This window comes from Cricetulus griseus, chromosome 4 (assembly GCF_003668045.3).
Source record: "Cricetulus griseus strain 17A/GY chromosome 4, alternate assembly CriGri-PICRH-1.0, whole genome shotgun sequence".
Lineage (NCBI taxonomy): Eukaryota > Metazoa > Chordata > Mammalia > Rodentia > Cricetidae > Cricetulus > Cricetulus griseus.
In genome coordinates, this window is record NC_048597.1 from 104,336,010 (window position 1) to 104,359,050 (window position 23,041).

The window sequence follows — 23,041 nt, forward strand, 5'->3', positions numbered from 1 at the left end:
GGATATTGTGTTTAGCAACAAACCACCTCCAAGAGACAGACAAAGCCATAGAAATCACAGAATGCTCCCTCCCAGCACCAGCCAATGAGAAGAGGCTACCTGGAAGCAACAGACAAAACCATAGAAACCACTGATGCTCCCATCTTCAGCCAACCAATCAAGAATACTAACTTTCCTGACTCTTGGAAATTCTCCTAATTGTTCCCCAAATGTCAACCAGTCAGGATCCGACCCATATCTACTGATATAATTCTGTGATTTTTTTTTCCTTTAAATTCTGGCAATAGACAAGGGACTTCAATCAATAGACAAGGAGTCCCTCCTGGTAGGATTAAACAGTAAAGCCTTGTGTTTGCAGTTTGGTGAAGTCTGTCTCCTTGGTGGTCTCTGAGGGTCTTCGAGACTTAGGCACAACAAAAGAAAGGGTTGATTGATTACTGTCTCATATTCCAGAGAAAGGGTTAGGAAATGCTTATAAAGGCTTTTTTAATTTTTTGGGGGGTGAGGGTTTCGAGACAGGGTTTCTCTGTGGCTTTGAGGCTGTCCTGGAACTAGCTCTTGTAGACCAGGCTGGCATCAAACTCAGAGAACTGCCTGCCTCTGCCTCCCGAGTGCTGGGATTAAAGGCGTGTGCCACCAACACCTGGCTTATAAAAACTTTTTAAATTAAATTAAAATTTATTTATTATTATTATTATTATTATTATTATTATTATTATTGTGTCTGTGTGGGTTTGAGTGAGCGTAGGTGTGAGTACATGGAGGACAACCTTTGGGAGTGGGTTTTCTCCTTTTGCTATTTGGATCTGGGTTAGAAGGCAGTTGTCAGTCTTGTGTAGACAATGCCTTTACCCACGTCTCAGCATTGCCATAGTCTTAAAGTGCTGTATTACTCACTGTAGACCAGGCCAGCCTAGAACACACAGAGATCCACTTGCCTCTGCTGTCTGAGTGCTGAGATTAAGGGTATGAGCCACAATGTCTCAGCCAGCTTTCTTAAACAGGCCAGGACCACCTATCCAGGGGCAGTACTGGCCATATGAGCTGGGCCCTCTTATGTCAATAATCAGTCAAGATAATTCACCATAGATACGACTTATGGGGCCATCAGATCTGTCCCACCCCTCAGCTGAGAATCCCACTTCTCAAGTGACATCATGTCATGTTAACAATAAAAACTAACCGGTACAGGGACATTTGAGCTGAGACCTAAAGGAGTCCAGTGGGCCAGCATTTTAAACTGAGGGATTCCAGAGTTCAAATATGTGGACCAGGAAAACAGAAGGAGGTGTGACTGAGTGAAACGATCCAGTACTATGGTAAGGGGTTTGGATTTTATTTGGAATGCAATCAGAGAAGACAGAGATTTTAAGCACGAATCAGATTGTATGTTATTGCAGAGGTAACATGACTGCTGTGTGGCAGCTGGCGGTGTGGTTAGAGGGACTGCAGAGACCACATATTGCACCACATAGGATTCTGTGGACTGCACCCGTCCTGGGCTGGCACATCTATTGTGGCAAAGCCAGCCAGTGGTGGCTGACTTCCAGCGACCAGGTGTCTTGGGGGCTAAGAGAATGTTCTCAGACTGGCTCAGGATGATGGCTGCACCTTCTGTATTTTCACTAAGAACCAAAGGTGTATACTTGGAACAGAAATTAATGGCACATGAAGTGGTTAAGACTCTCCTCCTAGCTGGGCGGTGGTTTGTGTTGTGAGCAAAACTCCAACACAACCTTCCTTAATCCCAGCCCTTGGGAGGCAGAGGCAGGTAGCTCTCTGTGAATTGGAGGCCAGCCTGGTCTACAGAGCTATTTCCAGGACAGCCAAGGCTACACAAAGAAACTCCCATCTCAACGCTCCCCGCAAAGACACTCCACCTGATCCCCATTAAAATATGTTTATTTATTGGGGCTGGAGAGATGACTCAGTGATTAAGAGCACATATTCCCCTTTCAGATGACCTGGGTTTGAGTTTGGGATCCATGTCAGGTGACTCCCTGCAGCTTCATCTCCTGGGGATCTGAATCCTCTGACTTCTGCAAGTCATGTGTACACACCACACACACACACACACACACACACACACACACACACACACACACACTTTAAAATAATAAAAATCTTCTTTTAAAAAGTCTTTTAAAAAGAACTTATGTGTGTGCTTGAGTGTATATATGTGCAGTAGCTACTGAGGTCAGAAGAAGGCACTGGAGTTCTTGAAACTGGAATTACAGGTGGTTGTGAGACAATATGGGTCCTGGGAACCCCAAAACCTAATGCAAGAGCTGTAAGTGCTCTTAACTCCTGAGCTATCTCCAGACCCTGGGACTCATTAGCACAATTACAACAAAAATCTGCTGAAGTTATTAAGAGTACTTGCCTAGCATGTATGAAGTCCTGGGTTCCATCTCCAGCCAACACAGACCCAATGTGAGAGTGCTTGCTTGTAATCCCAGCACTGGAGTGGGGATGTAGGAGGTCGGAGGCAGGAGGATCAGGAATTCAAAACTATCCCCAGCTACTTTGTGGCCAGCCTGGGCTACTTGGGACAGTACCTCAAAAACAAACTAGTTCTCCCATGCTCTGGTGCATGGCCCCTCACCCATGCACACATGGGCAGAATTAATTGGATTTAATGGATCATCACAAAAAAAGGCAAACTGTCGTTTTGGAATACTGGGGGATTTGGGAGGGGAAAGGATCGGAGTTGATATTTTTGTTGTATACATGTAGAAAATTCTAAAAAAATAAAGAAAATTGAGAAAGAAGTCCACGGGGTTCAATGGTGCATATCTTTAATTTCGGCTTTTGTAGATAGAGGAAGGATAATTTTTGTGAGTTCGAGGTCTACCTGGCCTACATAGATCCAAGACAGCCAGGACTACATAGTGAGACCCTAACTCAAAAAAAAAAAAAAAAAAAAAAAAAGGATAAAATTCTTAAAGGGGGCCGGGCGGGCGTGGCGGCACCTCCTAGATAGAGGCAGGCGTATTTCTGAGTTCGAGGCCAGCCTGGACTACAGAGTGACAGCCTGGCTACATAGACTCTGACTGGAAAAAACAAAAGTCTTCAAAAGGATCTGGCGGTAGTGGGGCACACCTACAATCCCGGTACTGGGGACGCTGAGGCAGGAGGATTGCGAACTCCAGACCAGCTTGAGCTCCACTTCGAGATCCCATGTGGGAAAACTATACACCAATGAAACAAAACTCTAAAAGCCGCACAGGGGCCACCCAGTTAGGGCTCCCGCCCCCTGTGCACCGGATTGGACGAACCGTAGTGACGGACTGCCACAATCCCAGCCGTTCATTGGCTCGTCTGCGATGGGCGGTTCCCCAGGGCGGAACCGGAACCGGCTGCGGCAGTGGGCGGGGCGTGGCGGGTAGCTGTGGCGGCGGCTGAGCGGTGGCCGCGGTGGCAGCGGTGCGGAGCCCCATGGTGTCGGTGCGCGGGCCGCGGCGGCTGAGCGAGGCGGCGCCGCCATGGGCTCCCTGTTCCGCAGCGAGAGCATGTGCCTGGCGCAGCTCTTCCTGCAGTCGGGCACTGCATACGAGTGTCTGAGCGCGCTGGGCGAGAAGGGCCTGGTGCAGTTCCGAGACGTGAGTGTCCCGCGGCCTGCGGGCCTATGCAGCTCAGGGATGGGTGCCGCCGAAGTCGTCTGGAGCCGCGGGGACCCGGGCCGGGAGGTGGCTTTGCAGGGTAGTCAAGGAAGACCCCTCCGAGGAAGTGGTCTTCGAGCTGAGATCGGGATGGAACAGGAGCTGGCCGTGGGAAGGTGTGGAGGAGGAAGGGTAGCCAGCAGTGGCTTTGCTAGGTAGCTAAGGAGGGGCCCCTCTGAACAGGAATAGGTGGGATAAGAAAGGCTGGAAGAGGGATGGGGAAGTGTGACGGGTTGTGAGTCCCTGGGGAGAGAGCTTTCGAGTTTTAGACTCCTGTGTGGTGATGCTCTGGCATTGTTGACAAGTGACAAGGACCTGGGTCACAGTCAGTATGTATGGAATGGAGACCGTCTCTGCAACTGTAATAACACACTTGGCTTATTTTCAGCCTCTGTGAACTACCAACCTCCAAGGGTCAGGACCTTGTCCAACTTGTTCTTTCCTTGTTTCCCACGGGTGGCACGGTCCCTGCAATTTATTGGCATTAATAAACAATTGTGGGGTGAATACATAAGCTTTTATTGAGTGACTTCTGGTCTTGGGGACCCTGTGCTTTTGGAGTTCACAGTCTGGGAGGATGCTGGGTAAACCCTGACCATGAGCTATGATGGTAAGTGCTATGGAGGAGAACAATGCAGCGAGACTGACGAACAGGACCTGATACCTACTGATGGAGTTGAATCCCACCAGTTAGGGCTTCTGGCCATTTCCCTGTGTCTTTTTGATGGTTCCTTACTCTCACATTCTGATATGGGTGATCCTTGCATCTTTATGGGGGACTCCTGAGTGACAGGTGAGGGCCCAGGCAAGGTGTAGTGCTCTTCCTGGGTCCCAGAGCCCTTGGACTATAGCCCTTGGATCTTCATACCTGATAGGTAGGGTGTGGTGCTGTGAGTGGCACCAGTTGCAAGAAACAGGCTTTTATATCAGGTCTGTTTGTTCCATCCTACTAGGACTTAAGCCAAAACATTTATCATGCTTCAATCTCTGGGGCTGAACAAGCACTGTAATCAGCTCCGAGCCTCAGGTTTCACTGAGTGCCGTTACATGAGATCTAGGCTGGACTCAGGGTCCTTTGAAACGGGGAGTGGGTGGACGAGAAAGTGCTGTCGCTCCATCACCTCTGCCTGCTCTTCTGGGTTCAATGCTAGTCATACAGACAGGGTCTGGAGCTGGGCGTAGGATTTCAACACTGGAGGCTGAGGCAGTAGGATGGAGAGTTCAGGGACAGCCTGGACTCCACAGAGAGAGGTCTCAATAAAAGGAAAAAGGAGGCAGGAAGATGGCTTAGCAACTAAGGGCACATTGGGCTCTCCCAGAGGACCAGAGTTCAATTCCCAACACTCATGCCAGGAGGTTCACAGCTGTCCTGCAGCTCCAGCTCCTTTGGCTTCCTCAGGCACCTGCACTCATGTGCCTTTACCCTGACACAGACACACACAGAGAAATAATAAAGTAAATTGTAAAAACCAAACAAACAAAGCTCCATTGAAATGTGCTTTTACATTAGCTTTGGATTGAGGTAACTGCAACCTTAAACATTTTATAACCCACACAACAGAAAACAGTGACTGTCTAAGCTGCTGCTGTTGCTGCTGCTGGTAGTGTTTGTATCTTGTAACAGGAGCACACTCCTCACAAAAGATCCTGCTGTTGGGTTAAGAGTTAGGCCACTGCTGAAAAGAAACTGTCAAGTAGAACAGGCAGGGCTGGCTCCTGGCTCCTGGCTCCCACTTTCAGTCCCACAGATACACACAGTATCTGATTTATCTGGAGGAGAGTGACCTCCAGAAGTGAAAGGGAATGAGATGGAGAAGTGACATCCAGTTTTGATCTTTCTTCTAGTTGATGACTTAAAAGTGGTTGAGAATCCCCAATGAGAGCTGAGACTTTGGGAGTGGCTGCTTCTTGGCTGTTTGAGCAGTTTCACACCCAGTCTGGTTGTGGAACCCAGTGCAAATGCTACATCAATACACATTCAACTTGTACCCTAAATGCATGACCTAGTAAACGATTATTAGAAAGGTAGGCTATTAGGTGGGCCTGGTAGCACACACCTTTAGTCCCAGCACTCAGGAGGTGGAGGCAGGCAGATCTCTGAGTTCGAGGAGGCCAGCCTGGTCTACAGAGTGAGTTCCAGCACAGCCAGGGCTACAAAGAGAAACCCTGTCTGGAAAAAAAAAAAAAAGGTAAGAAAGAAAGAAAAGATATTGCTGCTATTGTTAACAATAAAGTAATTGCTGTGTGTGATTTAAGAAGAAATTAACATGTTAACTTCTCATTTTAATCTGCTTTATTTACTTATTTCCTTATTTGGAGGCAGAGCCTTAAACTTCAAATTTAGTTGGAGATGACCTTGAACTTCTGATCCTCTTGCCCCACCTCCCATATGCTGATATTATAGGTGTGTGCCACCACACCCTGTTTTATGTGCCTCCTAGGTGCTGGGCAGGCACTCACCAACTGACCGACACCCTCACCAACTTCCTATTGTTGGATTATGATGTAAATTTTTCTCTGACTTTGAGATTGCTGTTCTTGTAAGTTTTATAACCATATTTACTTTTTTCTTTAAATCTATGTTTTTTCATGGGTTACCTCTGAGCCAAGGGCTATTATTCAGACGTTCCTGGTAGCAGTTGCCAACCTGCTATTCAGAAAAGCCCTGTCAGTTCTCCACTGTCAGTGGCTGGTGACAGTGGATGCCTCCCCACCCTTTGGCAGTAGTATTTTTCTTCAACAGATTCTACCTTAGCTCAGTGGCAGAATGTAACAATAGCACCAACACATTTTAAATGATTAGATAAATACAAATAAAATTTAATTTAACCAGGCCTGCACTTGATCCCACTATCAAAATGTTTTAAATAAAACATTTATTAAAAACAAATTTAAAATTTTAGGAGCTTAAAACCAAATTTTCTCTCCCTATTTTCAGCTCAACCAAAATGTAAGTTCATTCCAAAGAAAATTTGTTGGTGAGGTAAAGAGGTGCGAAGAACTAGAACGAATATTAGGTAAGTTTGTCTTATATTTTAACAATCTAAATACTTAGTTTGGTAGAAACTTATCTGTTTCATTTAGAAAATATAGATAGTAGAAAAGAGAGAAGTAGTGAGGCTGGTGTTGGCGCACACCTTTAATCCCAGCACTCAGGCAGGCTGATCTCTGTGAGTTCTGCCTGAGAGTCAGCCTTGGTCTATAGAGCGAGTTCCAGGACAGCCAGGACTACATAAAGAAACCTGTGGTATCCAGAATGAGTGCCAGGATAGGTTCCAAAGCTACACAGAGAAACCCTGCCTTGAAAAACCAAAAAAAAAAGAAACCTGTCGTGATAAACAAATAAAAAAGAAAGAAAAAGAAAAACGGGGGCAGGTTGTTAACATTCCTGCAATTCGTAGGTAGTCATTATTACAAGTGTGTTTTATTTTTTTGCTTGTACCATAGACTGTGGAAGGAAGACTTGTTTGCGTTGTTGGCTTTGTCTCATTTCCTTGCTGTAGCGTGCGTCCCTCTTGTGTATGAACTTAGGCTCATCATTTTGATGGCAGCTGAGTATTCCTGGGTGTTGATGTGCAATGGTTTAATCAGCCAGTCCTGTATAGTTTTGTTTTTTTTTTTATAAGTTAAAAGCCTTCTATACATGTTAAAATATTAATTAAGACCTTACTCAGGAACAAGAAAGGCAGGAAATGGCTGATAGCTGGCTGGCTGTTACTTGGTGGTTTTTTTTTTGTTTGTTTTTGGTTTTTTTTTTGCAGGGCTTCCTTTGTGAACTGCTTAAGTTGGTATTCTCTGCTTAACTGTAACAACTCAGTAGCCCTTGGCATTTCCCTTACCTCTAAACCCTGTAAGAGTTACCCCAAAGTAGTCTGGGTGTAGGAGAGTCTTGATGTCTTAGAATGATTTCTGATTATTAGTAGTTGCTTCAGTTTGTTCTTAAACAAGGGATTGTATTTTTTTTTTTATTCTTTGAAAATTTCATACATTTATACAGTGCATCTTGACCATATTCATCCCCACTCTCTCCCTCCAACTGTTACCCCAGTTCCTCCAAACACTTCCCTCTCCCAACTTCCTGTCCTGTTTGTCTTTAATGACTTACCAAGTCCACCTAGTGCTGCCTCTGTGTTCATGGGTGTGGAGCGTCCATTAGAACATGGACAACTGACTGGTGGCCATAGCCCCGAAGTTAAGTGACTCTGCCTACCCCAGTTACTATCAGTTGCTAATAACTACTCAGCTAGGCACCCCCCCAAAAAAAATTAGAGACTCCTTCCTTCCTTCCTTCCTTCCTTCCTTCCTTCCATCTTCCCTCTCCCTCCCTCCCTCCCTTCCTCCCTCCTTCCTTTCCTTTTTGCTTTTTTTGGTGAGTGAGGTGGATCAGGGTCTTATGAAGCCCAGGGTGGTGGCCTCACACTCAGTGTGTAGCTGAGACAGACCTTGAACTACTGACCCTCCAGCGTTTTTCTCCCAAGTGCTGGGATGACAGGCGTGAGCCATATTCAGACAGGGTTTCTCTGTATAGCAGCCCTGGTGCCGTGGAACTTACTTTGTAGACTAAGCTGGCCTCGAATCATAGTGACCTGTTTCTGCCTTCCAAGTGTTGGGATTAAAGGCGTGTGCCACCATGTCCAACATATTTTTATTATTTTTAATTATGTGTATGTGTGCTTCTATCTGTGTGTGCATTTCTCTATGTGTGTGTGTGTATACAAGTGCAGATGCCCTTGGAGGTCAGAGGTGTGTTGTATTCCCTAGAGCTGGACTTACAGGTGACTGTGAGAGGCCCAGTGTGGGTGCTGGGGATTGACTCAGGTCCTCTGGAAGAACAGCCAGTGCTGTTGAGTGCTGAGCCATCTCTAGCCAACATTAATTTTTAGCTAAGAGTTTTTAATACTAAAAATAACATTTTTTTTTAAAAAAAAGATGTATTAGTTTAATCGTGTCAATGTGTGGATATGTTCACACAAGTGCAGTGTCCAAAGGAAGCCAGAAGAGGGCATCAGATCTTGGAACTGGAGGTACAGTTGTGGGCTGCCTGATGTAGTTGCTGAGAACTCAACAGGGTCCTCTGCAAGAGCAGTGCACTGAGCCACTTCTCCAGCCCTAATATGAGACTTTTTTGTTGTTTTTCAAGACAGGGTTTCTCTGTGTAGCCCTGGCTGTCCTGGAACTGACTCTGTAGACCAGGCTGGCCTTGAACTCAGATTCGCCTGCCTCTGCCTTCCGAGTGCTGGGGATTAAAGACATGAGCTTCCAGCCTTAATGTTGACAGTAACTTTTGGTCATGTGAAATCTCTTGCTTAAGGTGCTAGTTATTTGCATACTAGTAGCTTGTATGTCCTGTGAGTCACTGGACAGGTCACTTGTGTGGAATGAGCCTTCTGATAGCAGAGCAGAGTCACCTGGTGCTCTTCAGGGGAGCCTGGCTCTGTTCTGACCTTGTCTGTCAGGTTCTCTCTGAGGACCCTGGAGGGAATGCCAGCTTGCCACCTCTGAGGGGGGTACAGGTCTGCACCTTCACTGTGTTCCCAGTCTTCCACAGGAGCAGGCTCCCACACATGTTTTAACTTGGGTTGTAGGAAGGAACGGAGCTGGGGAGCTCTAGCCAGTGTGTGTCTGTCTCTGGAAGAAGCTGCAGGAGGAGATGACAAGGATAGGCAGGATCTGCACACAGCACATTGGGGCTGCCAGGGTTCTGATTGCAAAGGGTCACAGTGAGACCGTCTGATTGTGCATCTTGTTTTCACAGTGTACCTGGTGCAGGAAATTACCAGAGCTGATATTCCCCTGCCTGAGGGAGAGGCCAGTCCTCCCGCACCACCTCTTAAACACGTTCTAGAAATGCAGGTAACTGGCTCTTGAAGACACTGTCAGCCACAGTCCTGGGGCTGCCAGGTCTTTTCCCACAGCTGTGGCCTGAAGTAAAGAACGGTTGTGTCACACACCCTCAGTGACTGTAGTTATGTTCTGTCTGACTGTAGAGGGTGGCTGCTGGAGGGAGCTAAGGAAAATTTGTCCCTGCTGTGTTATGGCAGGTGTCAGGATGCTTTCTCTGGGATTACCCATTGTAGCACATCTGTCCCTACACCACTGCTGGGGCTGCAGGCCTGGGCTTCATGTCCTTCCCACTCCAAGCTCCTGTCAGGAACTCAGAGGTCCAGGGAAGGCCTGAGTGGTTCCAGGTAGCTGGCATGTTGAGGTTGAAGGATATAGCGTCATTTGCCCACCTCTCCAATGAACCCTGAGTGATGTGTAAGGATGTAGACTATTTTTTGTTTTATCTTTTTTTTTTTTTTAAAGATTTTATATATTTATTTTGTATACAACATTCTGCCTCCACGTATGCCTGCACGCCAGAAGAGGGCACCAGCTCTCATTATGGATGGTTGTGAGCCACCATGTGGTTGCTGGGAATTGAACTCAGGACCTCTGGAAAAGCAGCCAGTGCTCTTAACCTCTGAGCCATCTCTCCAGCCCAGTTTTATCTTTTTAATCTTTTTTTTTTCTTCTTTTTGAGACAAGGTCTCAGTATGTATGTAACCATGGCTGGCTTAGAACTTGCTTTGTAGACAAGGCTGGCCTTGATTTCATAGAGCTCTGTTTGCCTCTGGTTCTAATTGCCAGGATTAAAGGCCTGCACCAGCACGCCTCTCCTTCAAGACTTTTCTTGTTAGGGTTTGGCACACAGAAGACGTATGCTGGCTCTTCGTCACTCTTTTGAAATAATTGCCATGGTATTGCCGAGGCCCTTCTGTGGCTTGCTGTTCTGTCTGTCTGGGAGGAAGTAGCCAGCCACTTGGTGCCTAAGCTCACGCCAAGCACAGCATTCTGTCAGTGGCTGTGGTAGTCTTCTGGTTTGGCTGGATGGCCTGGTTATGATGGAACTGTGGATAGGGCCTGGTCATGACACACTTAGGGACAGTGATGCTGCTGGTAGTTTTGGGGATGCAGAACACTGTAAGGAGGAGCAGGAAGGGTTTGTTTTGAATGAGTTGGCATTGACTCAGTTGTTTTACAATGTGGGTGCCTGCAGTTTGAATATATAAGAGAGCAGGAGAAGGACTCTTGGTTCTGTCAAAGCCTACATCCTTAGTTGTCTGGTGGGACCAAACAGAGACTTTGAAGCTGGAGGCAGGAGAATGTTCAGAAAAGATCTTGACGTTGTTTCCATTGCAAACAAAAGAAATATAGATTGGATGTGTAGGGTGGACAAGCATCAGGGCCTGGGGGAGGGTGTGTGTGTGCCCTGCAGGTGCGGGGGTCCCTGGGGTCACTGCAGCCTGCAGCAGTTGATAGCAGGTGGATGTGGCTTGCACCATGAACTAAAATGAGCTGGTGAACCTTGCAGTCTTGACATGTTCTCACACCCTGTCCGGACATTTGCATTCTGTCTTTTTCCCGGGCACTGTGGCTTTTTTGAGCCTCAGCCACTGTGGGGTGGTGGGGAGGTTTGTCGGGTCAGCTGCACCTGGGACTTAGCCTGTTCTCACCGGCAGCTGTGTTGTTGTAGGAACAGCTGCAGAAACTCGAGGTGGAGCTAAGAGAAGTCACCAAGAACAAGGAGAAGCTGAGGAAGAACCTGCTGGAACTGGTGGAGTACACTCACATGTTGAGGATCACAAAGACCTTCCTTAAACGGAATGTGGAGGTACATGACAGCTGGAGAAAACACCGTGAAAGTTCCCTGATGCTGCCTGTGGCTTTGTTGTCAGTTCATTAGATAAGTAGCCTTTCATCTTTAGTTTTGAGGCAGTTTTGTGTATCTTTGGCTGACTCACTGTGCAGCTTACCTTGAACTACTGATCCTTGTGCCTCCGTTTCCCCAGTCCTGGAATTAAAGCTGGCTTTGTCACACTAGGCAAGCACCCAGCCAGCTGAGCTATCTCTCTGGCTCTGCTTAAATTTACTTTTTTTTGTTTCTGAGACCAGGCTGGCCCAGGCTGGCCTTGAAATTGGAGTGATTTCCTCACCTCAGCCTTCTGAGCGTTGGCATTATAGGCAGGAGCTGCCATGATTGCTGTAGATGTGTTTTTGTTTCATTTGTTTTAAGTGTGACGTGAGCCTCTGCTTTATTTTAGGCTGGGTTGTTACTTCTTCCTGTGTTGGTGGTTTTAGCAGAGACACTACTTCCTGCTGTGAGATACTTTAGTTTTCAGTTGAAAAAAAGGGTTTCTTTTTTTTTTTAACTTAAAAACTGTTTAAAAGTGTTTTAAATTTATTTTATGTGTATTGATGTTTTGCCTGCATACATATCTGTATACCACATGTGTGAGTTGCAGAGGGTTGTGAGCCGCCATGTGGGTACTGGGAATCCAGCCCAGGTCCTCTAGAAGTACAGTCAGCATTCCTAATCCTAAGCCATTTTTCTGGCTTCTATTTTATTTTATTATTTTATGTGTATGGGTATTTTGCCTGCATACCAAGTGTGCAGATGGAGGCCCAAAACCCTGGAACTGGAGTTACAGTTATGAACAGCAATGTGGGTGCTAGGAATTGAATCCAGGAACTCTGGAAGCATAACCAAGGCTCTTAGCCACTGAGCCATCTCTCCAGCCCCAAGCAAAGTATTTTATGGTCATGAGAAAACAAAACAAAACAAAAAACCTTTGTTTTTCCAAATGGCTGTGAGCAGAGGTGGCAAGAAGAACCTCCTCATGAGTGAAGACTTGTTCACACAGGTGTTGGAGGCTTTCTGGGCTGGGGGTGTTTGTGTGGATGCCCCGAGTGTCACCATATGCTCAGAGCACTGCATCTTATTTACGGCTGCTCAGCCTGCGCTACACTTGGCTGTGTATGGGATGGATCCCTTCCCTTCTGAGTTCGCTCTTATTTGCTCTAGTTGTGACTCTAGATATGGTTATTGTCTCTTGAACCAAGGTGCAGCCTTACTTACAGACACTCCCATGTGTGAATGTCTTCAAGCAGTTCACCTGACGAGCATGGCAGAGTGTTTCTTTCTTCACGGGGCAGTTTACCTGTCTCAGTTGTCGTTTGCACCTGGTGCTCAGTTTGCACCATACCTCCGTGGACTTGTCTGGAAGCTTGTGAGGGTGGACTCTGTTAACGGTGCTGCTTCCATGCTTTTCCAGTTTGAACCCACTTATGAAGAGTTCCCTGCCCTAGAGAATGATTCTCTGTTGGACTACAGCTGCATGCAGAGACTGGGTGCCAAGCTGGGGTAGGTGACACTGGGCACTAAGCCAAGCCCTTTCCGTAGAGTAGGAGACATGGACCATAGTGCGGGTGAATGGGTCATTTACAGCCTGGGATTGGCCCAGAGCGAGAGTCTGTCAGAGAACACTGGGCTCCTGTACATTGGACTTAATCACACAGTATTGACATAGCTGAATGCTGTGGGGACTTATTCTGTTGGTATATTGAGTTGGAAAGAAGCAATGTTTATGTTCCCCAGTGTTGACTCCCACAAGTCCAACATAATTGGTCATTGAAACACCAAGTCCTGTGATGGAAGCATGGGGTTCTTCTGGGGTGATGGTTTTTTTGGTTTGTCTTTTTTTTTGTTTTTGTTTTTGTTTTAGTATCTTCTACATTTATTTACTCCATAAGTCAGAGGACAACTTACAGGAGTCAGCTCTCTCTTGTCATGTGGGCTGGGGTTAAACTCAGGTTTCATTTTTAATTCCATGGCTGCTTCTGTCTCTGTTCTTTAGTTTTCTCTGTTGTTTCTTCCTCACCCTTTTCTTCTTCTTAGATAAGGTGTCATGTAGCCCAAGTTGTCCTCAAACTTGTTGTGTAGCTGAGGGTGACCTTGAGTTTCTGATTTTTGGCTTCAGCCTCCCAGGTGCAGGGATGGCAGGTGTGTGTCATCACATCTGGCACTGCTGTCTGTTCTTCCTGCTTGCCTGACCCAACGAGAACTCATTTCCTTGTGTAGTATGTGACTTTCCTCTTTCCTTGTTTTAAGTTTTACTTAATTCTTTTTTTTTTTAAGAGAGGGATTCTCTGTGAAACTGTCTTGGATGTCTTGGAACTCACTTTGTAGACCAGTGATCCACCTGCCCCTGCTTCCCAAGTGCTAGTATTTTTTTTTTTTTTCTTTTCTTCTTGTTTTTTTTTTTTTTTCCCCGAGACAGGGTTTCTCTTTGTAGCTTTGTAGACCAGGCTGGCCTCGAACTCACAGAGATCCTCCTGCCTCCAGAGTGCTGGTTTTAAAGGCATGTACCACCATTGCCCGGCAAATTTTAAAATTCATTTTAAATTCATTTCTTTCTTTTAAAAAATTTTACTTGTTTTTAAATTTATGATTGTTTTAATTTTAAAAATGTTTATGTATATGGTTGTTTTTGCTTGTTTGTATGTGTGGATACCATGAATATGCCTGAGGCTAACAGAGGGCATTTGATCTCCTGGAACTGAAGTTTTATAGCCCATTGTGAGCTACTTTGAGGGTCCTGTGAATTGAACCCAGGTCTTCTGGAAGAATAGCCAGTGCTCTTAACTACTGAGCTATCTCCTGCCTGCTTTTCTTTTTTTTTTTTGAACGTTTATCTAGTGTGTGTTTTTGGGGTTGGTGCATGGTATGCATGTGGAGGTCAGAGGGCAACTTTCCAGAGTCAGTTCTCTTTTCTACTATGTAAGGCCAGATGTGGCTGCAAGCATCCCCACTCATTAAGCAATTTTGCCAGCCTTCTTTTTCTTTTTTGTGGTTCTAGAGATGAGACCCAGAGCCTGGCACTTTCTAGGCAAGTGCTCCGTCACTGAATTACATCTCCAGCTATGGCTTTTTTTTTTTTTTTTCCCTCATATTCCCGAGTACTTATTTGGGCACCTAGTGAAGTTTGGTATGAAGTTATGTTCCTTTAGAGAGACTTCTCGCACTCACAGGTAGCTTCCAACTACCTTGTCAGCCCAGGCTCAGTTTTTGTTCTTAGAACAGGATTTTTATTGTTGTTTAATTTTTTTTTTCAATTTAATTTTTGGAAGTGAGATGAACTTATGCCAAACTCCTGGCTGAATTCTGTGCTGTGACTGGATTCTCAGGACAGACTTATCCTGTGTCCATAACCGAAGCCAATGAAAGTAAATGGCTGCGAAAGTCACCATTCCTTTAAGGAGCAGCCCTTTGGGCCAGAAGTCCTGGCTGTGGTGGGTTCTGCCCATCTCCTCACCTTGCCAGTCCTTGGTGCTTATTTTCATCTTCCACACTGGTATTTCATAAAGATCAGAGCAGCTGGATATCTGGTTTGGTCTTGAAATTCTAAGACTTTCCCCTCACTAAAGGCTCAGCTGTTCATGGAAAAGGCTGCTTCAACAATACTTGGTCTAGCATGTGAGCTTCTTGCTGCTTGATGATTCTTACACCAGCCTCTTGGCTGGGGGGAGGCACAGGTCTCAGTCCTCTAATGCCAGGCTCCTCACTGTCTCACAGATTCGTGTCTGGCCTGATTCAGCAAGGCAAAGTTGAAGCCTTTGAAAGAATGCTGTGGCGGGCATGCAAAGGGTATACTATCGTGACCTATGCAGAGCTGGATGAGTCCCTGGAAGATCCCGAGACGGTGAGTGCCTGTCACAGGCAGAAGCTGGAGTATGGCTTTTGCAGAGCCCTTGCCCAGCCTTTGTGCACACTAGCCCTAAGATTCTCCTGTGTCTGGGCTTCCAGACCCCATCTCAGAAAGCAGCAGCTTTCTGAGGTTCAGGCCAGAAGCCTCAGGACACTCACCTTTTCCCACTCCACTCTATCCCCGGACTCAGAAACAGAGGGAGTCTGGGTCATGCTTGTTTCTTTGCTCAGCCCACTCTGGTTGGGATCTTGGCTCTTCTCTTCTTGCCTCTAGGTTGCAGCATCCCTGACCACTCCTGCACCTGCCCCACCTTGCCTTGATCTCCTCCAAGCATCCAGCTATCCCTGCCAGGGCTTCTCACTCTTCTCAGAATCACCCAACAGCAGAAAGCTCAAGCCCTGTGGTGGCTTGGGCCTTGTCTGTCTCCATTTTCTCTGTTCTTCTCAAACCCTGTCTGTCCATGTTCAGCTGTCTGCCCCTCTCCCAGCATGCGTCTCTGTGTGCTTTTCCTTTTGGGCCAGTCTTTCCTCAGGTTCATGTGGCTCTCCTTCACCTTCATTCCCTACATTTGACAGTCATCTTTCCTGGGACCTTCTTCCCACACACACCCTGCCTTGCTGCCTCTCCCAGCCTGGTTTTTTCTGTAGTGTTCACCACCATCTTGTCAGCCTGACCACAGCTTCCTTGGCTCCCTGCTCTTAGCCTTGGCAGCTCAGCAGTGGCTGGCAAACAGGCAGAGCACCTTCATCTGTGTTCCTAGTATTGGGAACTGAGCCCGGTCCTTGTTCACACAAGGTGAGTTCTGCACATCCCAGCTCAGCTTTATAGAAGTCTGTTTTGTTGAACATTTGTAATGATAGCTGGTTCTCATTATTCACAGAATTATGTTGTTAAAGTCACTGTAAACACTCAATTAGCAAATATTATGGGGTTTCTCTGTTCCTTGGGCAGCATGGGCTTGCTCCTCCAGAGTCTCTGTCACTTTTCATTAGTGAGCCACGTCTGTCTTTACTTGGTGTTTCTCTTTGACTGCTTGTTAACTGTGCATTGTTGATTCTTGGGAACTACACTCTAACTGGTGGTGAGTGAGGCTCATCCACATAGATTTCCAGAAGACTGCTCAACTGGATTCTAGATATATATGCTCCTTGGTGGTCATCTTAAACAGTACCATCACCAACAAAAACACATACAGGGACATTGTGGCAGTAATGGAGGAGGGCACTTGGTTTCAATTTAAAAGCTGACCTGGGAGGAGGCAGAACTCAACCTTGTGTGCTCTCCCGCTTACTGGGGTGTATGGCTCTGCAGATGCCTGTGAAATGGCATGTGTACTAGCTTGGGGGTTGCTGATGAGTAGGTGAATTGCAGTCATGGATCTGCTGCAGTAAGAGCCACTGCACCTGATGCCCCAGGCAGTGAACTTGGTCTGGAAGAGTGGAAGCTGCCAGGCACAGACTCGACATTCCCTGTGTTTGTCTTTGTAGGGCGAAGTCATAAAGTGGTACGTGTTCCTGATTTCCTTCTGGGGAGAACAGATTGGCCACAAGGTTAAGAAGATATGTGATTGGTGAGAAAGGTTGATTTCTTCCCAGGCCCTCTCAGTTGCCAAGCAGGCTCTCCACCCTGAGCTACAGTAGGCCTCTGCTTGTTTTGTTCATTTAATGCATCTAGGACTTGTCAAGTGCACTGGCTGGTTAAACTGTCAGCTTGACACAAGCTGTAATCACCTGGGCAGACCATAGGGTGTTGGATCTCCGGAGCTACAGCTACAGACTGTTGTGAGCTGCATGCGGGTCCTGGGTACTGAAACTGGGACCTCTGTAAGAGCAGCCAGTGCTCTTAACCTCTGAGCCATCTCTCCAGCCACATCTTGTATCCTTGCAGTAGACATGTTTTAGTGTGACCAGGAAAGCTGCGCCAGCTCAGTGAAGCCCCTTTGTTGCCTTTACCAGGCTACTCTGGGGAGAGGGCTGGTGGCTCCTGCAAAGAGAAAGGCACAGCTCAGCAGGCAGAGTGGGGCAACTGCGATTTTAAGGCAGCGTGCTTCCAGTGTTGTCTGGATGTCTGAGGCCAAGGCTTGGCCTAAACAGTGTCAACCCTGAAACAGTAGCCAACTTGAAGTGATGATCCTCCTGCCTCTGCCTCCTGAATGCTGGATTACCACCATCCTGGCATGTTTTTTAAGGTGTGATTTCTGCTTGTTTGGTGGTTCTTTTTTTTTCTCCCCCAAGACAGGAGACAGGAGACAGGGTTTCTTTGTGTAACAGCTCTGGCTGTGCTGGAATTCACTCTGTAGACCAGGCTGTCTTGGAACTCAGAGATCTGCCTGCCTCTGCCTCCCAAGTGCTGTGCACCACCACTGTCCAGCTTGCTTGATGGTTCTTTTTTTTTTTTTTTTTTTTTTTTTTTTTTTGAGACAGGGTTTCTATGTGGCTTTGGAGGCTGTCCTGGAACTAGCTCTTGTAGACCAGGCTGGTCTCGAACTCACAGAGATCTGCCTGCCTCTGCCTCTCGAGTGCTGGGATTAAAGGCGTTCATTACCAATGCCCAGCGCTTGATGGATCTTAGCCTTAGGATATTGGTGCATTTCAGGAAGGCAGGGTGGGTTGGATTTGAGAACATTTTGAGACCTGTTTACTGTAACAGCCTGCATACAAGGTCTCTCCATAGTGACTGTGATTTCTTCATCGGAGTACTGCCCTGCCTGGTGCTAGAGGTGGTGTGCCTGGCCTGAGTAGATCCTGGTGCCGGTGTTAGAAGCAGCCCTTCTTGTCCCACAAGACACCAGACTGTTGAATTCTGTCCTCTAGTTACCACTGCCACATCTACCCGTATCCAAACACGGCTGAGGAGCGCAGGGAGATTCAGGAGGGGCTCAATACTCGGATCCAAGATCTTTACACTGTGAGTAAGCCAGGGCTGGGGGCATATGAGAGGCTATCTGCTTTCTCTGTTAAACTAGTAGCTAGTTGTGGATGGTCACCATGCATTCCTGACATGGAAATGCTCTGTTTTGCAGTTACAAAGCCAGTGGTAGTGAAGGGACTTAGAAAAGCCCTTTGTGTCTCTTTGGTATGCCGGATTGTCCTTTGACCATGGAAGACAAGCTCTAGTGGTGGGCGGCACCCCACCTGCCTGTTTAAACTTGAGTTTCTCTTGATGGTGTTGAGGAGTCTTGATAGCAGTGACAGGATCAGATTTGCACAGGTGGAAACAGAAGGGCTGGAAATGGGAGTTGGTAGCTTCCAGGGGTACTGGGGCTAGGCCATGCCTGGCTGTAGGCGAGAGTCAAAGGGCTGTTTGGATCGGTCAGGTCACCCTTCTGCCAGTGACAGGATATCTAAGCTCTTCCTGTGCCCTTGGGACTCTGTTCTAGGAGGCCACCTGGTGTGTCCCCTGCAGAGCTGGCAGTCTCTGGCCATTCCTGGTGTTACTGCCATGGGAGCAGGTGCCCGGAAAGGTCAGACTGGTTGGACAAGAACCCCTCACACTTGTCTTCACAGGTGCTGCACAAAACAGAGGATTACCTGAGGCAGGTGCTGTGCAAGGCCGCTGAGTCGGTGTGCAGCCGTGTGGTGCAGGTGAGGAAGATGAAAGCCATCTACCATATGCTCAACATGTGCAGCTTTGATGTCACCAACAAGTGTCTCATAGCAGAGGTCTGGTGCCCCGAGGTGGACCTGCCGGGTTTGCGCAGAGCACTGGAGGAAGGCTCGGTAAGGCTCCCTGCCCCACCAGGACCCTCAGACCCAGACCACTCAAGGACATGGTGTGTCACTGGCTGGACATGGTACTTGCAGACTTGTGATCCCAGGACTGCTGAGGCTGTGGCAGGAGGATAGAGAGCTTGAGGCCAGTCTGAGACATTGTCTCAGACAACACAGAAAATGTTTCTTGAGTGCTGGGAAGGGGCTGGGACACTGCTTTCAGACAGGCTTTGAAGACTGGGCCTCTGGGGCTAGGGAGATGTCTCATCAGTTAAGAGCACTGGCTGCTCTTCCAGAGGACCCAGGCTCAATTCTCAGCACCCACGTAGCAGCTCACAACTTGTCAATAACTCCAGTTCCAGGGGTTCTGACACCCTCCTACAGATACAACAATAATGCACAGAAAAAATATAAATGAAGAAATAGAAGAGTTGGTCTCTCAGGCACTATGTGGGAGAGCATTCTGAGTTGTGTTTCTGAGTAAGTAATGCACTGTACAAATCACAAGACAAAGACTTGAAGAAGTAGCCATGGAAGCTCTTCCTGCTGGCCACAGGCTCTTCAGCCCCTCCCTCAGGGCACTGCTTTACTTCTGTCCCACCTGTCACTTAATCACAGCTGACCAGATAGGATAGGGCTAGGGATAGGTAGCCTTTCTTTCTCTCTCTCTCTTTTTTTTTAATGTCTAAAGATTGGTGTTTGGCCTGTAGTTCCACTGGAAAGTGCAAAGGATGATGGGTAGCGGCTGCCATGGCTGCTTGATATTGGCTCTCTAAACAGCAGATTGTGTGTTGTTCTCTCTGCTGAATAAAATGTCTCTTTTTATGACCAGATTCTCTTGCAGACACGCACCTTGGTTTATTACCTGGTTTTTAATCCATCAGGTGCTTTCTGGTTACAAACACTACTGCGTGGAACATCCCGTGACCTTTGAGATTTAGCATCTGCCGGTCTTCCAGAAGGATTTCCCCAGCTCTGGCTCTTGCTGAGTGAGGCAGGTTCCTTCCTGTCTGCCGAAAAGGCACTCAGCTCACCCTCCATGTTAACACGCACCCAGTTGTCTCTTTTCCCTGGTGTTGGTCTTTTTCTCCTCTGTTTTTCATTGTAGATGGTGTGCATTTCTAGGCATGTGTAAACACTGCACTGAACTGAGGGGAAAGCTTACAGAGAAAATTCTGCCCCAAAGATAAAATTTTGTTGTTTTCTTACCCACATTCACTTTTGTAAATTAGGTAATATTGTAGTTGTGTCTAACTTCCTCCTTGTTGAGCACTTTAAATTACTTTTTTATTTTGCATTGTGTACATGTGTGGGTACTACAGTGCCTGTGGCTGTCAGAAGACAACTTGTGGGAGTCAGTTCTCTCCTTCTGCCATGTGGGTCCTGGGGATTGGACTCAGGTTATCAGGCTTGTAGGCAAGTACCTTTACCTACTGAGCCATCTCACCCGCCCTTTCTTGACCACTTTTAAGAGATAAAGTCCTAGCCAGGTGGTGGTGGCGCATGCCTTTAATCTCAGCCCTTGGGAGGTAGAGGCAGGTGGATCTCTGAGTTCGAGACCAGCCTGATCTATAGAGTTGAGTTCCAGGACAGCCAGGACTACACAGAGAAACCCTGTCTCAGGGCGTAAGAGGGTGGTGGTGGTGATAAAGTCCTAAATATCAGGGTTTTTTTCTTTATCTCCTTTTTTTTTTTTTTTTTTTTTTTTTTTGAGATATAGTCTTGCTCTGTTGCTAGGCTGGGCTCCCTTTCAAGGTTCTCCTGCTGAAACCTCCAAAATGCTGATGTCACAGGCCTGCACTGCTGGCCTGGCTCACATATCAGTTTTCTATCGCCCTGGGCCTGATTCTGCCTCCATCCACCTAATCTCAGCATTCCATCCCCACTCTTCAGTTCCATTCTGCTCTCCTTCCAAGGGCCCCAGCTCCAAGTTCTGTTCTCATTCCACTACACTCCGATTGATGTCTGGCACAGGGACTCATAGACATATGTTCTCATAGACATATTTTCCTTTCTTTTCTGTGTGGAAGAGAGAGAGTGGAGCTACAATCCCCTCGTTCATGAACACAATCCCTACGAAAGAAACACCGCCTACTCTGATCCGCACCAACAAATTCACCGAGGGCTTCCAGAACATCGTGGATGCTTATGGTGTCGGAAGCTACAGAGAAGTGAACCCAGGTGGGCATCTGGACAAGGCTGGTCTTACACTTACATCAGCTCAGCTTTGGCTTTGGTTAGATTTCTGAGACAAAGTTTCACCCTGTAGCTCTAACTAGCCTGTGATAATCAGGATGTAGCCCAGGCTGGCCCCGAACCCTTGGTGATCTTCCTGTCTCTGCCTCCTGAGTGCTAGGATGATAGGCATGTGCCACAATGCCCAGCCCTGTTGGTGCTTTTGGATAGGGGAATGTAGTAAATGTTTGTCAGGCAAGCTCACTGCTGTCACTTTGTCAGCATAGTATAGCATTTAAATAACCTTACTGTTCTGGCCTGAGATCTCTTTCTGTGTGTGTGTGTACATGCTAACCTAAGGCCCTGCTGAGAACTTGCCAACCCTCTGTCTCTACAGCTCTCTTCACCATCATCACCTTCCCGTTCCTGTTCGCTGTGATGTTTGGTGACTTTGGGCACGGCTTTGTCATGTTCCTGTTTGCCCTCTTACTGGTGTTAAATGAGAATCACCCCAAGCTAAGCCAGTCACAGGAGGTAATGCATGCCTGCCAACCTTTGCACGGTGGGAGCCATGACATTGTTTGGCTGGAAGAGAGCTGTGTTTTGTCTATTGTTTTTTCTGTGGGGAGTGATTGAGATGGCCTCAGGTAGTCTGGGCTAGCCTCAAACTTGTTACATATCAAAGGCTGGCCTTGAACTTGTGATCCCACTGCCTCTACCTCCTGAGTTCTGGGATTATGGGTGTGTGTCCCACACCTGGCTCAAGAGCTTTGGGTATAAAAGTGCTCTGTAAGAGAAGTGTGCCTGTTACCCCTGGGTAAGACATCTGCTATTGTGGTTTTCTGGGAAGCCCCAGAGGAGTGGCTGGAATGAACCAGAATGAGCTTCCCCTGAGCCACTGTCCAGTGAGAGAGTCTGCTGTCACCATGTCTTTTCCCAGATCCTGAGGATGTTCTTTAATGGCCGCTACATCCTGCTGCTGATGGGGCTGTTCTCGGTGTACACCGGCCTTATCTACAACGACTGCTTCTCCAAGTCTGTGAACATCTTTGGCTCTGGGTGGAACGTGTCTGCCATGTACAGCTCCAGCCACTCTGAAGAGGAACATAAGATGGTGCTTTGGAAGTAAGTGGTCTGGGAACGAGGATGCCACAGGTGGGGTGCACATTCCCCAAGCCCCTTCCTCTGCACACAGTAACCTTGCTGTGCCTTCTCTTACAGTGACAGTACCATCAGGCACAGTAGGACTTTGCAGCTGGACCCGAACATCCCTGGAGTTTTCCGAGGCCCCTACCCTTTTGGCATTGACCCTGTGAGTGCTTCCTTCCCATGTTCCTGATCAAGGGGAGGTGCTGGGGTGCTGCTACCCCTCTGTAACTGTAGACAGTGGAGTAGCCTGCCACCTGGGGAACCAGGTCAGTGCAGGAGTGGTCAGCAGCCGTGGGTCTGTGGTCATGTCTACCAGTCGTTTCCTCTGGTAGAAGTGACCCTTCATGGACACCAAACAGGTTCTGAACTACTTCATTGTTTGTGTGAATTGCCTTTGGTCTAGAGAGGAAGGGAAGGGGCTGAGGTGGCTCTAGGGTGCCAGGCTCCTCATATCCTATGAGAGGGCTCAGTAGGCAGCTCCCTGGAGGCCAAGATTTTGGACCAGTGCCCTGAAGACTTTCTGAGGAGCTGTCCAGAAAGTGGATCTCATCACTGTCAAGTTGACTGGAAAGGATGTAGGTGAGGCTGCTCAGGTGATGCACAGGACATGGCAGGTCTCAGGTCCGCAATCTCAAGTGTCCTCAGTCCTGTCCAGGGGTGTCGTTTGTGTACTTAGGCCAACTCTGCAGTCTGAACATGATCCATTGGCATTCACAGCATATTAAGCTGCCCCACTCTGTAGCTAGATCCAGCAATGACTGCAGCCCTGGTTCAGGAGAGGCAAGCTCCCTGGTTTTGACACTGAAGCCCTGGCCTG

At 47.4% G+C, this 23,041-nt stretch overlaps 1 protein-coding gene across 5 annotated transcripts in view; it reads left to right on the forward strand.

Annotated features, from left to right (window-relative positions):
• Positions 1-3,375: 3,375 nt before the first annotated feature.
• The window catches only part of Atp6v0a2 (ATPase H+ transporting V0 subunit a2), a 30,208-nt gene continuing 10,542 nt past the window's right edge, over positions 3,376-23,041 (forward strand). Inside the window, exons 1-13 of one of the 5 annotated variants that reach the window (XM_027413895.2) lie at positions 3,376-3,602; positions 6,601-6,679; positions 9,418-9,515; positions 11,179-11,316; positions 12,758-12,846; positions 15,058-15,184; positions 16,678-16,760; positions 18,004-18,097; positions 18,697-18,909; positions 20,931-21,081; positions 21,473-21,609; positions 22,016-22,200; positions 22,297-22,387. In XM_027413895.2, coding sequence (XP_027269696.1) covers positions 3,486-3,602; positions 6,601-6,679; positions 9,418-9,515; positions 11,179-11,316; positions 12,758-12,846; positions 15,058-15,184; positions 16,678-16,760; positions 18,004-18,097; positions 18,697-18,909; positions 20,931-21,081; positions 21,473-21,609; positions 22,016-22,200; positions 22,297-22,387 — 1,602 coding nt within the window. In that variant the 5' untranslated portion in view covers positions 3,376-3,485. Of the gene's footprint in view, positions 3,603-6,600; positions 6,680-9,417; positions 9,516-11,178; positions 11,317-12,757; positions 12,847-15,057; positions 15,185-16,677; positions 16,761-16,927; positions 17,379-18,003; positions 18,098-18,696; positions 18,910-20,930; positions 21,082-21,472; positions 21,610-22,015; positions 22,201-22,296; positions 22,388-23,041 lie in introns of those variants that run through there. The other 4 variants (XM_035443330.1, XM_035443329.1, XM_035443331.1 and 1 more) reach the window with 4 other exon arrangements.